General features: G+C 33.4%; 1 protein-coding gene across 1 annotated transcript; it reads right to left on the reverse strand.

Annotated features, from left to right (window-relative positions):
* Window positions 1–1828: 1828 nt before the first annotated feature.
* LOC145958694 (uncharacterized) lies at window positions 1829–5494 on the reverse strand. The gene has a single exon (XM_083076201.1). It carries the CDS (start codon window positions 5492–5494, stop codon window positions 1829–1831), a length of 3666 nt encoding a protein of 1221 aa, XP_082932327.1.
* Between the last annotated feature and the right edge of the window lie 12518 nt (window positions 5495–18012).

Below are 18012 nucleotides of genomic sequence, written 5' to 3' on the forward strand. Positions count from 1 at the left end.
ATGGGTTGATGAGCCAAATACTCAGCCAACGCACTGCCTTTAACAGCCTTTTGGGTTACATACATAATATCATACTCTGATAATAACATTTGCCAGCGAGCGATTCGACCCGTTAAAGCAGGCTTTTCAAATATATACTTGATCGGATCCATCTTGGACACTAACCAAGTAGTGTGACTTAACATGTATTGTCTTAAACGTCGAGTAACCCAAGCCAAAGCACAACAGGTTCGCTCTACCAGAGAGTACCTTCTTTCACAATCTGTAAACTTTTTGCTCAAGTAATAGATTGCTTGTTCTTTTCTTCCAGATGCATCATGTTGCCCCAGTGCACAACCCATAGATTCCTCAAGTACCGAGATATACAAAATGAGAGGTCTCCCCGAGGTGGGAGGTACCAAAACTGGAGGGTTTTGTAAATACTGCTTCATCTTCTCAAAAGCTTTTTGACAATCTTCATTCCATATCACTGGTTGACTCTTGCGCAGTAACTTGAAAATCGGATTGCAGGTTGCAGTTAATTGAGATATGAACCTGGCAATATAGTTCAACCTCCCCAAGAAACCACGAACTTCTTTTTCAGTACTTGGAGCTGGCATTTCTAAAATTGCTCTCACTTTGTCAGGATCCACCTCTATACCATTTTCATTAACCACGAATCCCAACAATTTTCCTGACTTCACACCAAAAGTACATTTGGCAGGGTTAAGTCGGAGCTTATACTTCCTTAGCCGCACAAATAGCTTTTGTAGATTTGTGATATGTTCTACCTCCGTCCTGGACTTAGCAATCATATCATCGACATAAACTTCAATCTCTTTATGCATCATATCATGAAACAAAGTCACCATAGCTCGTTGATAGGTTGCTCCAGCATTCTTCAATCCAAAGGGCATCACTTTATAACAAAATGTTCCCCATGATGTAATGAATGTAGTTTTCTCCATATCTTCAGGAGCCAGCCTTATTTGATTATATCCTGAAAATCCATCCATGAACGAAAAGAAAGCATGTCGGGCAGTGTTATCCACTAGAACATCTATATGTGGCAATGGAAAGTCATCTTTGGGACTAGCTCTGTTAAGGTCTCTATAGTCAACACACATTCGAACTTTTCCATCTTTCTTTGGGACAGGAACTATATTGGCAACCCATTGAGGGTACTTTGCCACTGCAAGGAATCCAACATCAAATTGTTTCTTTACTTCTTCTTTTATCTTTAAAGAGACCTCTGGCTTCATGCGTCTCAATTTTTGCTTAACTGGTGTGCATTCTGGGTTCAATGGCAAGTGATGCTCAACTATGCTAGAATCCAACCCAGGCATGTCTTGGTATGACCACGCGAAGACATCAGCATACTCAAATAACAACTTAAGCAACTTATTTCTTTCTTCCCCTTTTATAGCAACTCCTATTTTTATTTCTTTTTTATCATTTTCATTTCCCAGATTGATTACTTCAAGTTCCTCTTCATGGGGTTGGATCACCCGATCCTCTTGTTCTATCAACCTTTCTATTTCTGGTGGAGTGCTCAGGTCATTGTCATCTTCTTCAGCCTCATTAATGGGGTGATCAAAATCGTGACATGGGATATTAGCGTTATTATTTTTGGCATGGTTATTATTGAATCTGCAATTTAGGGTTGATGAAAGAAAATGAAGGTTGGAGCAATAAATGAGAGAAAAGAAAGATTAAAGGATAGAGAGAACATATGACAAAAAGATCAAAATGCATTTCATTCATATGATATACTGAAAGACAACATGCAAGCCCATTAACAAAAAGTCATACTAAAATCACGGGAATAATTGTAGAGTTTGTGTGACAATTACTTTGAAATTGAATTAAGAGTCACAGGAAATTCAATGATCTTCCAATTATGGAGCTCTTCACATGGATCACACGGACACACAAAGTTGGCGTGATTATCATCATTATCTTCCTTAATCATAGCCACTTGGTCTGCGTGCACCACCCCTCCACTTTGAAAGCTTTGATAAAGATGACAAATGGGAATCCTCTGAACTTTAGGCTCTCGATTCTCTAGACGAGCCAACCTTTTCTCTCTATTTTCTTCTGCCATTCTTCTTTTATCGGCTTGAGTAGGTTTGTACCCTAACCCCCATCGACCCTTGTTTTCTGGCAATTCTATTAATTTCGTGACTCCTTCCAAGCATGTTCCCAACCCAAGTCCTGGCTGATACCCTCCATTCATCATGACCTTTGCAACCATCATGGATGCACTTGATGGTTGTGGACTTCCCATTGGAGATTCAACATAAGCAGTACTAATTATTTCCAATGACTGAAACGAAGTTTCCAAAGCCTCCTCAGCTGCTTCAATATAACGGGTGGGAGCAGGACAACTCACCAACATGTCTTCCTCACCCGAGACAATCACTAGCTTGTCCTCCACAATAAATTTCAGCTTCTGATGTAAAGAAGAGGGAACAACCCCAGCTGAATGGATCCATGGTCTTCCCAATAAACAACTGTATGCAGGTTTAATATCCATGACTTGAAAAGTTATGTTGAAGGTGAATGGGCCAATTTGGACAGGGATTTCGATCTCCCCCATAACTTCCCTTCGTGATCCATCAAAGGCCCTCACAATCATAGAACTGGGTTTCATATGTGTCCCATCACAAGACAATCGATCCAGTGTTGACTTGGGCATCACATTTAATGAGGACCCATTATCGATAAGCACTCTAGCCAAAATGTGATTTGCGCATTTCACAGAGATGTGTAAAGCCTTGTTATGTCCCCTTCCTTCAGCTGGGACTTCATCATCTGTGAAAGTGAGGTGGTTATTGGCTGTAATGTTACCAACAATGCCGCCAAATGTGTCTAATGTGATGTCATTGGACACATGAGCTTCATTCAAGATCTTCATCAATAATTTTCTATGACTTTCAGAATTCATCAGCACTGATAACAAAGATACCCTTGCAGGAGTATGATTTAATTGATCAATGAGCTTGTACTCACTTTGTCGAATAAACTTAAGAAATTCTGAGACTTCTTCATCCGACACTTCCTTTTTCTTTTTCCCCATGACTTTTTCATCATCTCTCCTCTTAACACTTGAAACCTCTTCATTGATAATTGTATTTTCCTTTTGCTTATGGTTTTTTGTCAAGCCTTCTACTCTTAACTCTTCTGGAGTATAGACTCTACCACTACGGGTCATTCCACCTACTCCTGCGATATTTGTTACGTTGGTTTCTGTAGTGTCAATTCCTTCTTTTTGTTGGGCATTCACATATTCACTTTCTACCTTCATTTCGTAACACCACGGAACCGCCTTAGTGTCCTTGTAATGGAAAGGAGCTGGAATTTGCACAACAAGTGGCTTAAGGGTACTAGGTGTTGACGCGAAAGTGTTTTTTGTGAAAGTGATTACCAGTGGTTTTGGAGTAGTCATGCTGGACTTTTCGTTTGATTGAATCATCAATACATCCTCTTTTGTACGCACCTGGCTCACCTGAACAAAGTTTGAGTTAATCATGCCTTGTAATATTTCCTTGAATTTGCCACATTCCTCAATAGAATGTGTGGTTGTAGGGTGGAAATCGCATACTCCTACTTTGCGAGACTCTCCCTTAATCATCCCATATTTGCACAATTCTGAAAAAATGAATCTCATGGGGGTTCGGATCTTCTCTACTTCTGTCACTTGTGGAGTACATTCTTCTTTGATAGCATTAACCGATGAAGTCCCATGACCTGGAAGTGGATTATTTCTTACATTCGGCTCGCTTTCCTTAAAGCTTAATAATCCTGCATCTATCAAGTCTTGTACCTTGTGTTTCAAACCCCAACATTTCTCAGTTGAATGGCCTATTGCCCCAGCATGATATTCACATTTGGCATTTGAATCAAAACCTCTTGGATATGGAGGTTGGACAGGCTTTATAGGAAGAGGCTCAACTAGAGCATTTTGAACCAGATGTGGTAGCAGTTCAGTGTAGGTCATAGGGATCGGAGCTAGAGTCCTTGGTTGATTATTTCCCCTTCTTTGAGCATTATTCACCATGGGAGGCGAAATTGCCGATTGATTTTCTTGGGGTACTTGAAATTGTGGTGGCGCTGTAGGTGGCCGATAAGGCATTCTAGATGGATAAGGTTGCGGGTATGGTGGCAAAGAAACTGCTGCAATTTGTGGGTTATACATATATTGGGGTCTATAATTGGGTATGAAAGAAATAGGATTGTAGTTAGGTCTGACTTGTGTTGTCATCACTGCATTTGTTTCACCTCCTTTCCTCTTATTTGTGGTTTCTAAGGGTTTCTTGATGGTTGTGGATCCTGTTGTCATGTGTGCAATCTTCCCATTTCTAACTCCCATCTCAACCCTATCTCCAATGATGACCAAATCTGAAAAGTTTGATGATACATTTCCAATCATCCTGTCATAAAAGGGGGATTGGAGTGTATCAATGAACATCGTGACCATCTCTTTTTCCAATAATGGAGGTTGTACCTGAGCAGCTACCCCTCTCCATCGTTGGGCATATTCCTTGAAGGTCTCATTCTCTTTCTTTATCATATTTTGTAACTGTGTGCGATCTGGGGCCATGTCCATATTATACTTGTACTGTTTCAAGAAAGCCTCTGCCAAGTCTTTCCATGTGCGTACTCTTCCTCGCTCCAGGCTCATGTACCAACTTAATGCTGCTCCAATAAGGCTTTCTTGGAAGAAGTGAATCAACAATTTGTCATCATGAGCACAGGAAGCCATCTTTCGACAATACATAGTGAGATGATTCCTTGGGCATGTATCTCCCTTGTATTTATCAAGTTCTGGAACTTTAAACTTGGGAGGAATTATAACATCAGGAACTAGACACAAGTCCACAGCATTGAAACCATAATTGTCGAATCCCTCTATGGCCTTTAATCTATCTTCCAACGATTGAAGCTTATCATCATGGGAAATATTTTCCGAATGACGATGGTGTACAATAACAGTTGGTGCAGGAACTAATCCCTGGTTATTAGGAGGCCTTTCGCCATGACTTACATTAGGTGGTGCATGAGCAATTGAGTGGGTTGGAATTTGTGGGTCATTAGCTTCAAGGGTTAGGTTTTGGGTTTGTGTTGGATGTGATGGGTTTAAGGTGGAGGTAGATGGATTACCCTCAGGAATATTAGCCACAGGTGGCGTGTATCCCGGAGGTAAACCATATGGAGGTAATGGAACTTGGCCTTGAAGGTTTGAAGTGGAAACATGATGGTCATTTTCTGAGGTCGTTAGGATGACAGGTGGTGTGTACCTTTGAACATTCGGGTTAGGTTGCGTGCGTGGAGTAAACCCAGGAGGGTAATCAGGTGACTCATGAGGCTGTTTAGACGACTCTCCATTTGCCCCTTTTTTGGATTCCATTGACTGCAACAAGTCCAAAATTTTTCCCATTTGTTCTTTCAATTGATTTACATCTCCTCTCAGCTCCTCATGCTGTTGCTCCAAGTCATCTACCATCCCTTCCATGATTTTGGTCTTTGTACGTGTCCCGTAAGGGTGTCGAAGGGATGCTTTCTTTGCCTCAATAATTGATTTCTTTTATAAAACTGTATAAGAAAATTTAATGAGTATGTAATGATATGAAAATGTGACTATGCATCATGTATGTGAAAATGTTAAATTGTTGGAGAGACATAAATCACATGAATCACGTGGATCATCTTTCTTTAATTGTTTCTTAGATCGTCACGTTCTAGATACTAGGTCATGGAATCAGTGGATCTTTGTGATCATTATCAATTAAACTTTTCCTTTAGAATGTCACATTCTAAGTACTAAGCGTAATATGAAACGAGTAGCTTTTGCATGAACATCCTCTCTTAGCTGGCAAATTTTATTAATAACAATAGTATAATACATCATGATAACTTAAATTATTCACCGCTAACAACCATCTCTCTCATTTTTGCTATCATATCTCTACAGTATTCAAGGAAGTCATAAATTTCTTTGGGAGTGGAATGTGGGATTGCCATTCCCTCAGCTCGTTGTAGTAGGTGAGAAGTGTCATGGAGCATGTTTTTAACTTGCTGAACTCGATCCACAAGATTATATGCCCAAATTCTTTGATTTTCTTCATGTATTCCGATGACGTCCCTTAATTGCCTTATTTCTTCCTGTAGGCCCATAACCTGATGACTTATCTCTCCCAATGTGGCTTGATAGTCCATATTCAGATTGAAATTTAGTCTTTTTTCATCTTGAACTCTACTTTCATACTCTGCCACTACCCTTTTGAGTTGTTCTTTCAAATCCTCCAGTTGTTTTTGTGCTGCTTTTTCAGCTTTTTTGGATGTTTCCCAAGCCTCTCTCCATCGTTCACCATCAACCCTAGCTTGATCACGTTCATTTCTTCGCATCTTTAATTCTGTGGAAGCGGCCTCTAAACAACTGCGGGTATTCAACTTACTTTCTTCTTCAATTCTCGCTCGCTTATTGGCTAGTTCAACACATTGTCTTACTTGGGAAATTTCTCTTTGCATTGCTTGATACTCTTGGCGGGCCTGTATTAACTCCCTCTTCATATCTTCTTTTTCTTTCTCAGATTTAGCCAACTTTTTTTTAAGTTTTTCGACCTCTTCTTGACTCATGGGTTCTTGAATTGGCATTTCTTTAATAACTGGAATAGGACCTCGGAATGGTAATTTAACATGTTGGACTCTCTCATTGAGCCACTGCTGATAACTCAACTCCACATTACAATTTCTTTTTCCCAATTCCCTCCCTTTTTTAATCACTTTATCCCAAGACTGTCTAATCTTGTTAAGCAAATCCATCTCCTTAGTCATATCATAGACCATGAAAGGAGTGATCGACTCTTCAACCGGTGGGCTCCTAATCGGATAACCGAGTTGTCTCAACGCAAGAGAGGGATTGTAGTTTACACATCCTTTTGTACCCATGAGTGGTACGTTTGGGAAATCTCCACATTGACAAATCACTTTATCGATGTTTTGTTCTCGCAAGTACCAAGAAATGGTCTTTTCGCTAAGATTAGCTATGCTGTAAGCCCATTCACTCTTATTTTTAATCTCAATCTGACTTCCTCTCTTGAACATGTAGGATGTGAACCACAAGTATAGTATTGGTATACAACACAAAATTGTCCCACCCTTTTTTTCATGACGCAAGGTAAGAGAATGATATGTATCTGCAAGAATGGCTGGTACAGGACTTCTTTTCTCATGTTTGAAAGCTAAAAAGACATCAATTGCAGCAAAGTCAATAAAGTTTTCAATGTTTGGGAATAAGACAATCCCATAAATAATGAGGGCAAGCACATCCATGAAAGCATCCCATCTCTCATTCTCTGCTAAGCTTAGCGCATGTCGCTCAAGGTTAGTTCGCGAGAAACCTTCAATTCCCCCTTTCGTCTCTTTCTTGCTTGCTAGTTCTCTGACATTAGTCCCTAAGGAGATGGCAACTTTGGCTAATGAAGGATAATGTCCCATGTACATATACGGCTTTTTATTTCCTAAGCCAATACCTAGTATTTGTTCGAATTCCTCAAGTAATGGTGCCAGTTGAAAATCTTGAAAAAGGAAGGATCTCAAGGGAGGATCATAAAATTGGGCTAGGGCAGTGACAGCTCCCTCTTGTACGTCTACTTCCAATAGGTTAAGGATTTTTCCATATCGAACAACAAAAGTTCGTCGCTGACCGCCTTTTAACATGTTACTGAGAATTCTCAAACTGCTCAAGTTAGTTTGTCTGACCTTTAACTTTAAAGTTTTCCTTAAACCTGATTCCATGACTTCTCGAAAGGTGTTCACAGCGACTTAAGTCTTTATGACTCTCCAACAACCTAGAAATGAATGCAGCATGCTATCAATGAAGTTATCTATTTTATTTTATGGGATTCTTTTTGAAATGCATGATAGGATGTAAGAGTTTATTTTTTTAAAATTTTCATGAAATGAAATGCATGATACTTGTTATGAAATGAAAAAAAAAATCCTTTTTTTTTATGTTTTATGTAATTTGAAAATAGAGGTAGAATATTGCTCCTGTGATACTTAACAAGGGCATTCCTAAGTTGAAAGCTCTATAGACCCCTAATATGTGTTCCTCTCAAAAGGGTGGGACTATGGTTCTAAAACAGGTTCCTAGAGCCAATAACCCTTCTTAGGATATTAATCACAATAATAGGTAAACTATTAGAGATGATAATACCCTAGAAAGGATCAAACTCTAGGTGAGGCCTTCATAATAACCAAACAAGATGTTCATCAAGAAGGTTACTACTACTCAACCTCTTACTTATCATAAGTTGCACTCAAGTCCGGGCATAGGACCCCACTCATAAACGTGTGTGAAATTGTGTAAGTGAAGTGTGTGAAAGGAGCAGTCCTACACTATCCAATCTACAAAACACAACACAAATGATATAGAAAATAAAATTCTTCTACCCTAAAGTTCAAATTACACAACACATATTTAAAATTAATGCAAATAAAATAAACAACAAATAAGAGACATAAACCAAAGATAACAACAATAATAAAATAAAACAAAAGTGAGAAAAGCATTTTTAAAAATTATTAATTAGTTTAACTAATTATTATAGGCTCGACTCTCAAACAGTCCCCAGCGGAGTCGCCATCTGTAGCAACCTCGGTCGCGACGGGACGGCGAAAAATAAATGGAAAAAGAGGAGTCGCCACCAATGTTATTTTTTACGGAAAAAACATTGGAAAAACCATAAAATAGAAAATAGTCTGCGAAAACCAAATTTTTGAGTTCGGGAGTCGATTACGTATGAGGAAGGTATTAGCACCTCACAACGTTCGTCCTAAGACGATTACCTTTAATTAATTAAACTAATTATTTATAATTTATAAAATATTTATCTCACTAAAATTATCAAATATATTTTATTTAACTAATTTAAATTATGCATTGAAAAAAAGGTTAAAATTATTATTGTTATATAAAAAGGAGGATAATATATTTTTTATTTTTTGGCTCGACAAGATTTAGTTCTTGCTCCTACGTATCTTCATGTGTAATGAAGAATCAGAGTCACGTAGTTCTTTGTAAAAAATATTTGTGTGTTGATATTTTTAATTAAATTTTATTTTTGTTAAATATAAGATTCTTGAACTGTCTCAGCTCATTCATCTTAAAAATATAAAATTAACTAAGGTGTACACCAAAGTCAATTCAATAAAATTTTAATTATAATTATTGCTAGAGATTGTTATGAGGTTTTAGACGAAATTAAAGATAAATAGAGTAAAGTAGAAAGCTTAAAAGGAAATAACAGAGGATAAGAGAAAATAAGGAGGCTCGGCCTTCCATCTAAATATGATTACAATTCATAAATTAATAGGAGGCTCAGCCTTCCATTCAATGAATATTTTGGAATAATAAACTTGAAATTGATTATTAAAAATGTCTTAGATATTTAAATGGAGAGTATGACAAATAGAACTGTACACAATAGATGATGAACGTGACTTCCACCACGGATCTCCCTCCCTTTCTCTCTATTTCCTCTTTCAGCTACTAGCCTCTGGATAAACAGAAACTTCGGGCAGAACCTCCTCCTCTCTTAGGGATCGGAACTAGGGCAGAACCTCCTCTCTCTTTCTCTCTCTCTCTCTCTCTTTCTCTTTTTTTTTTTTCTCTCTCTCTCCCTCTCTTTCTCTTTTTTTTTTCTCTCTCTCTCCCTCTCTTTCTCTTTTTTTTTTCTCTCTCTCTCCCTCTCTCTCTTTTTCTTTCACTCCCTCCCTCTATTTATAGGAATTACAAAGTTACTATTCAGGTACTATTCACTCACGGAAATACTATTCACACACGGAAATACTATTCACACCGAAATTACTGTTCACATTTTTTTTATTTTTTATTTTTTATTTTTTTATTTTTATTTTTTTTAAAATATACCTTTTTTGCTATATATATATATATATATATATATATATATATATATATATATATATATATATATATATATATATTAAAACAAAAATTGACATTTTCCGGACGAAATTGGGTTACTACAACCTTGAATTGTTACGTGGGTATCGTGACCTTGAATAACATGTCGGGGGTGAGCACGACCCTGGGCTAGATATGCTACAGGGGAATCGTGACCTTGACATAGTGTTATATCAGGGGTGAGCACGATCTTGGATTGTTAAATAGGTAACGTGACCTTGGCATAGTGTGAAGTGCAAGATTTGTGATGATTGGTGTGATTGAGAATTATGATGTGATGACGATGCATGATTGATTGAAATACGATATGTTGCAATATTTATGAATATTAAGTTATAATGAGTTATGAGTATGTTGTATTTTTCCTTGTGTGCTTTCCATATAGATGTTTTCTTTTCTTACCGTACAAATTGTGGATATTTTAGGTGAGGAAGATCCGGCTACGAGTGGCACCTAGAATGTCAATAGTTGAATTGTGGGTATGCTCTGATATTGTGACATCGGGGTGGAGGATTTTTAGGACATAGATTTTTATATGGATTTGGAATTGTAAATATTATTTTGAAAACAATTTGTAAACTCTCAAGTTTTATTTTCAATTATTATGTTGGTTATTGATAAATAAATATGAAGGATTTATGTGAACCCTTTTACCAATGTTGAAAATTTTATTCTTTAGTTTATTACATGATTAATATTTATATATGTTGGGGTAGTAAGGGTGTCACAAAATTTACTCAACTAGTTTAGCAAAAGAAGCTTGGGATATTTTGTATAAAGTTTATGGAGGTGCTGATAAAGTGAAAAAGGTGAAACTTTAATCTCTTTGAAGGCAATAAGAGTTGTTGACTATGAATGATCAGGAGTCCATAACTAATTATTTCAATTGAATTCAATCTCTTGTTAATTTAATGAAATCTTGTTATGAGAAGTTTACAGATCAATAGATTGTAGACAAGGTGCTGAGAACTTTGACTCCTTATTTTGATCATATTGTGGTGGCAATCGAGGAATCCAAAGATCTTGAGACGATGAAGGTAGAGGAGTTGAAAAATTTCCTTGAAGCTCATAAATAAAGATTAAATGAAAGGAAGAATGGTGAAAAGATTCAAGAACAAATATTGTTGACCTAAACCAACTACAAGAAGAAAGGTATAGGTGGTAAGAACAAGAAAGGAGAAGGCAAGTGAAAAGATGGAAAGAATGGTGGAGCTAGTGACTCATCAAATGGTCAAAATTAGTGTCAAACTAAACATGATCAAGTCGAGTCTTCAAACAAATGATAGGGTGATTCAACTTAAAGCATTTTGAAAAAGAATGCAAAAGCGGCAAAGGAGGAAAAGGGAAAATTTGATGGTGAAGCATATATTTTGCTCAAGATGAAATGTTAGATTTTGATAAAGTATTATTGATGGTAACCACAAACTATGATGGTAATAACTTTAAATCTTTTTATCTTAACATAGGTTGTTCAAATCATATGATAAGACATAAAGGTTGGTTACTTGATTTTGATGCATGCATTAGGAATAAGGTGAAGTTTGCATAATTATACAAAACCATTATAGTAGAGGGAATGAGAAAGGTTGTGATCAAGAAGAAGGATAAAAAATTTGCATATGTGATTGATGTTTTGTATCTACCATCAATGAAGGCCAATTTACTCAATTTGGGACAGTTGCTAGAAAAGAGTTTCTTAATGAGTATGAAGGAAAATCATATAAAGATATTTGGTTTGAAACATAGATTGATGTTAAAGACTCCTTTGTTCAATAACATAACCTTCAAAGTGGATTTAAATGCAACAGAGGTGTAATATTTGTTAACCACAAATACTGAAGATGAGAGGTGGCTATGGCCTTATAGATTTGAGCACTTGAATTTTTTGGTTCCTTATGTTACAGACACATTTCAGATCATAAGAGGAGAAAATTGGATGATAAAAGTGAAACACTTATGTTAATTAGGTATCACCCAATAGGGGTGTACAAGTTGTATAATCCAAGTTAGTGGAAGGTTGTTATTAGCCAGGATGTTACTGTAGATGAGACAACATCATGGAGCTGGAAGAATAAATCAAACTTAGGCACCAATGTTCAACTTGAACTTAAAGGGGATAAGCAAGTTGAACCCAATACTTCAATTCCTATTGTGCAACAACAAGAGAGAAGATAATAGAGGCTACGATTTTCATCAAGTAGAGTTGTAGATCATGAAGTGTTTCCAAATGATGTTATTTCATCTAATGGTGAGTTAGCGCATTTGACTTTCATGGCAGACTCAGAACCAATAAATTGGGAGCAAGCTCTTAAACAAAAGGAGTGGAAGGATGCTATGAATGAAGAAATTAATGTTATAGAGAGGAATCATATATGGAAGCTTGTAGATCCTCCAACTACAATGCAGCCAATTTTTTGTGAAGTGAGTGTTTAAGCTAAAGTTGAAAATAGATGGTTCAATTGCGAAGCATTGAGCAAGACTAGTTGCTAGAGGCTTTCGCCAAAAGGCTGGAGTGGATTACACTAACGTATTTGCTCCAATTGCAAAAATTGAAACTATTAGGCTAGTAATTGCTATTGCTAGTTCTATAGGTTGGCCTTTTATTCAATTAGATGTGAAATACGCATTTCTCAATAGTTCATTTGAGGAAGAGGTATATGTGTTGCAACCACCAAGATTTAAGGTGAAGAAAAAAGAACATGCAGTATAGAAGTTGAGAAAAGCCTTGTATCACATAAAACAATCTCACCGGGCTTGGAACAAGAGAATAGATATTTTCTTCCACCAACAAGGGTTCTCAAAGTGGAATATATATATGTGAAAATGCAGAATGATGCTGATTTGATTATGGTATGTTTGTATATGGATGACTTCCTTGTTACAAGCAATAATAACTTTGAAATTGAGGAATTCAAGGAGAGAATGCAGTTATAATTTGAGATGACTAACTTGGAAATTCTCTATTACTTCCTTGGTCTGTATGTTGTTTATACCAGTAAGGTTTTTTTTTTCACAAAAAAAATATATCCAAAAGGTGTTGAAAAGGTTTCAAATGGGGAATTGTAATGAAGTAGTGACCTGTTGAGTGTATTTTATTTATGAATTACACTCAACTTTTGGTACTCTTTTTCACTACAAGAAAAATGTTGATTTCCAATGAAAATTTTCGACAGAAACAAGTAAATTTCTAACGGATTTTTTTCGACGGATTTAATCCGTCGAAAAAAGTGGCGGCAGAAAAAAAATCCGTCAAAAATTTCTATCCGACAGAAATATTCGTCAGAAATTTCTAACAGAAATATTTGTTGGAAAATTCCGTCAAAAATTTTTGACGAAAAATTCTATTAGAAATTTTTGACGAAAATGTCTGTCAAAAAATTTTGACAGAATTTCCCGTCGGAAATTATAATTTTTTTATTTTAATAAATTTATTAATGTAACAACCCTTATATTTGGTCTCTTAAGGGTTCTATTTCACGACATTTCACTGTTTAACATGTTTTATCCTTACTTGTGCAATTTTTGGGAAACTTCCCAGAAGGTCACCCATTCCTGTACTACTCTAGGTCAAGCACCTTAACTGTGAAGTTTTGATAAGTAAGCTACCGAAATATATATATATGTTGTTAGTATAACTTATACAAATTAATTCATTTGAGCCATCTTCAAATATACAATCTCATACTTGTACTATAATATAATAATATATAATAATTTTATATTACGAATAATAATAATAATAATAATATATTTAATTATTCTTTATTTATATGTACTTACTTTTATAATTAACATCTATTTATTTCTATTTAAAATTATAATTTAAATTATTTCATGTTATAATTTATAATGATAATACAATTTATAAAATTATAAATATTTATTTATTACATACTTATAAATTAAATTTTAACATTTTAAATAAATTATTAATTAATTTAATATATTTATTTACCTTAAATCAAACATATAAAATTCAAAAAATGTATTTATCCTTGTTTTATTTTCTAATTATCAACCAATAATAAAATACTAACTTAAAATCTTACCTAATTATATCATAATATTCTTATATCAAATTTAAAACCAGATATTAGTTATACAAAAATATTAAGATCATATAGTAAATTGTCAATAAGATTTTAGTTAAATAATTTAAAATAAATAATGTTTCAATTATATTGTTAATTAACAAATATAACTTATTCCAAAGCTAATTAATTTTTTTATATTAATTATTAGTAAAATTTAATAACTTTTAATTTAACAATTAATTGGATCGATGAAATTTAACACACACTATGAGTTATTGAGCGGAATAACTTTACCAAGAGTTATTTTGTAAGTTATCTTAAATCAAACATATAAAATTTAAAAAATGTATTTATTCTTGTTTTATTTTTTAATTATCAACCATTAATAAAATACTAACTTAAAATCTTATCTAATTATATCATAATATTTTCATATTAAATTTAAAACCAGATCTTACATTTTCGACAAATATAAATTTGTCTAAAATATTCCATCAATAATATAGCTTTTCCCACAAAATTTTTCTCATCGAAAATATAAATTTTCTGACAGATTTAATTTAATTTTATAAGAAATCATCTTCGATTAATATTGTATTTTGTATATATTATTTAAGAGTAAAAAATTTTCAATTTAACGGTTAGATTTACAAAATTCACATTTAAGATAAAATTATTGAGCGGTATAATACTTAGAAAAAGTTACATTTAGTATATATATATATATATATATATATATATATATATATATATATATATATATAGAGGGAGGTTATAATTACACCGGTGTAAATTTTACTAAGTATTACACCGATCAATAACTTTATATTTAATATGAATTTGGTAAATCCAACCGTTAGATTGAAAGTTCATATCTCTTAGATTATATATACAAAATTTTATATTAATCCAAGATGATTTGATACTTCATTTATATAAAACAATATTGATGTAATATATTCATTTCAAAATATACTAAAATATGAACACTTTGATTACCTTTCAGTTGTTGTTCAATTTTAACAAAATTTGATATACACGTATAAAGTGATATGAACTTTCAATTTAACGGTTGGATTTACAAAATTCACATTTAATATAAAGTTATTGAGCGGCGTAATACTTAGTAAAAGTTACACCGGTATAATTATAACCTCCTATATTATATATATATATATATATATATATATATATATGAGGAGGGTTCAAACGACACCGGTGTAACTTTTACTAAGTATTACACCGCTCAATAACTTTATATTAAATGTGAATTTTGAAAATCTAACCGTTAGATTGAAAGTTCATATCTCTTAGATCATATATATCAAATTTTATATTAATTTAAGATGATTTGATACTTCATTCTCATAAAACAAAATTGACGTAATATATACATTTCAAAATATACTAAAATATGAACACTTTGATTACCTTCAAGTTGTTGTTCAATTTTAACAAAATTTGACATATATGATCTAAGAGATATGAACTTTCAATCTAACGGTTGAATTTTCAAAATTCACATTTAATATAAAGTTATTAAGTGGTGTAACACTTAGTAAAAGTTACACCGGTGTCGTTTGAACCCTCCTATATATATATATATATATATATATATATATATATATATATATATATATGTAATTTTAAGCTTATTACTTCTAGAAAATAAAAAATTTATTTATTTTCTTCTAAAATATAAAACTACTATTTATGTTAGATAAATTAATATATGCACTAATTATTTAATAGAAAACTCATGAAACACACAAATATGAAAATATTCACACTTGAACTTGCTTACTATAATTTTAAAGACAATATACTAACATCTCTAAGTAGTTTATAAATATTTAAAAATAAATATTATTTATTTAAAATAATTGTTAAGCAAAAATATTAATTGTAGAAGGTTTAAATATATTTTAGTCCCCATAAGATGGGTGATTTTGATTTTGGTCTTTGTAAATTTTTTTCTTTATTTTTCATCCTTGTAAGATTTATAAAGATTGTTTCCTACTTGTAAAATGAGTAAAATATTTTTCTTTCATTTTCATCCCTCTAAAATATAAATTCACTAGTTTGATTATTTTAAGGTAGATAAATAATATTTATTTTAAAAAACAAAAAAAATTTAGAGCTGTTAAATATCAATACGATAATAGTATGTAACTGTTGTAGGTGACACCTAAGATAATTATTTATCTTTTTTATAAAAAAAATAAAAAGTAGTTAAAAATGATTACATACAAAATAAGAATTAAAAATAAATATTGCAATTTTAGAAAATGAAAATAAGAATTAAAAATAAAATTAAAAATAAGAATTAAAATAAGAAAATTCCGACAGATTTATATTTTCGTCGGAAATATAAATCCGTCAGAAATTTCTGATGGATTTATTTTTTCGTCAGAAATTTTTTACGGAATTTTCCATCGAAAATTTTTTGTCAGAAATTTCTGACAAATTTATATTTTTGTCAGAAATTTCTGACAGAAAATTTTTGACGGAAAATTCCGTCAGAAATTTCTGACAGAAATATAAATCCATCAAAAATTTTCAAACAAAATATCCGTCAGAAATTTTTCGTCAGAAAATATAAATTTTCCGACATATCCATATCCGTTGAAAATTTTCTGTCAAAAATTTGCATTTTTCTTGTAGTGTTTGGATAAATTGTAAATATATATATATATATATATGATAATTTAACTCTAATTAGGAAGAATTAAGTTTATATTAAAAGATAGAAGAGTAGTAGAAAACTAATGATTATTTCCCTCCTTTTTTGCAGTAAATTCAGGAAGACAAAATTCCACAGCTATAATTGTGGTTCTAGAGCTATAGTTGTGGAAATCTAGGGAGAAATTAGAAGGTCAAAAAGTTGCAGCTATAGCTGTGGAAATCTGGAATGCAAATTTAAGGGTCTAGAGACTTGAAGCTAAAGTTGTAGGCTCACAGCTTGAGCCATGAAACACTGATGATTGAGAGAGAGCACTAGAGTCATAACCATAGTGATGTGAATCAAGAAGAAGCAATAATGGACTAGGAATTTAAGTAGTTTGGGACTGAATAATTAATAAGTTCATTATCTTATTTTTAATGTAATTTTCGTTTTATTTTATTTTATTAAATAAATATGATAGGTTGCCTTGCCTTTTAGGTTGCTAAGGGGAAATAAATGCTAGTGGGAATTTATTGCTTAGTTAGTGGGCTAGTGAAGAGTCAATATTAAGTGTTAGTGGGAATTTATGTCATCTTGCCCATCTAAGCTTATAAATAGGAACCATTTGTAAAAGTTTGGGGAGAAAATGAATTATTCAGAATTTGGATATTTTTCCAATTGAGAGGATTTTCTCTCTCTAGGTTCTTAGGAACTACTTTTGATTCTTATCCTTGAATTTCCTAATTCAAAGTGGCGAATCTTCCTCAACTTATCAATCTTTAGGGATTGTGGCGTTGTTCTTCCATTTCTTACCTCAATCCATATTTTTTTCTTTTAATTTCTTAATTATGAGCTTTCCAACCTAGATAGATCCGTAAAACGAATCCATCCCTCTGGGTTCATATCATTTGGTATCAAAGCTTCGGCTCTGGGTTTGAATGGAAATGGAAATTTACTATACAAGATGTTTGGTTGACGACTCTCTGTTTTTGGTCGCAGTAGATGAATTCAATTTCAAAAATGTTGTGAGCAGCAGGGCGGTTGAGAAATTATGTCTGCCCACTACAAATGGACAAGCAATGATTAAATTCTCTATTGGAACATATGAAGATGAAGTTCTTTGTGATATTGCCCCCATGGAGACATGCCATATGTTATTAGGGAGGCCATGGTTGTATAATAAAATTATAAATCCTGAACGACCTTCTATTTCTTTTGTGCATGGTGGACGAAGGATTAAGTTGATATGTCTATCATCCGACAATGTACATGAGGATCAACTGAAATTGAAAATAAAGATAGAAAAAGAAAGAGAAGAGAAGAGGAGAGTAGAAGATGAGATA

Source organism: Cajanus cajan, chromosome 6 (genome assembly GCF_000230855.2).
Source record: "Cajanus cajan strain Asha chromosome 6, NIPB_CcT2T_4, whole genome shotgun sequence".
Classification (NCBI taxonomy): domain Eukaryota; kingdom Viridiplantae; phylum Streptophyta; class Magnoliopsida; order Fabales; family Fabaceae; genus Cajanus; species Cajanus cajan.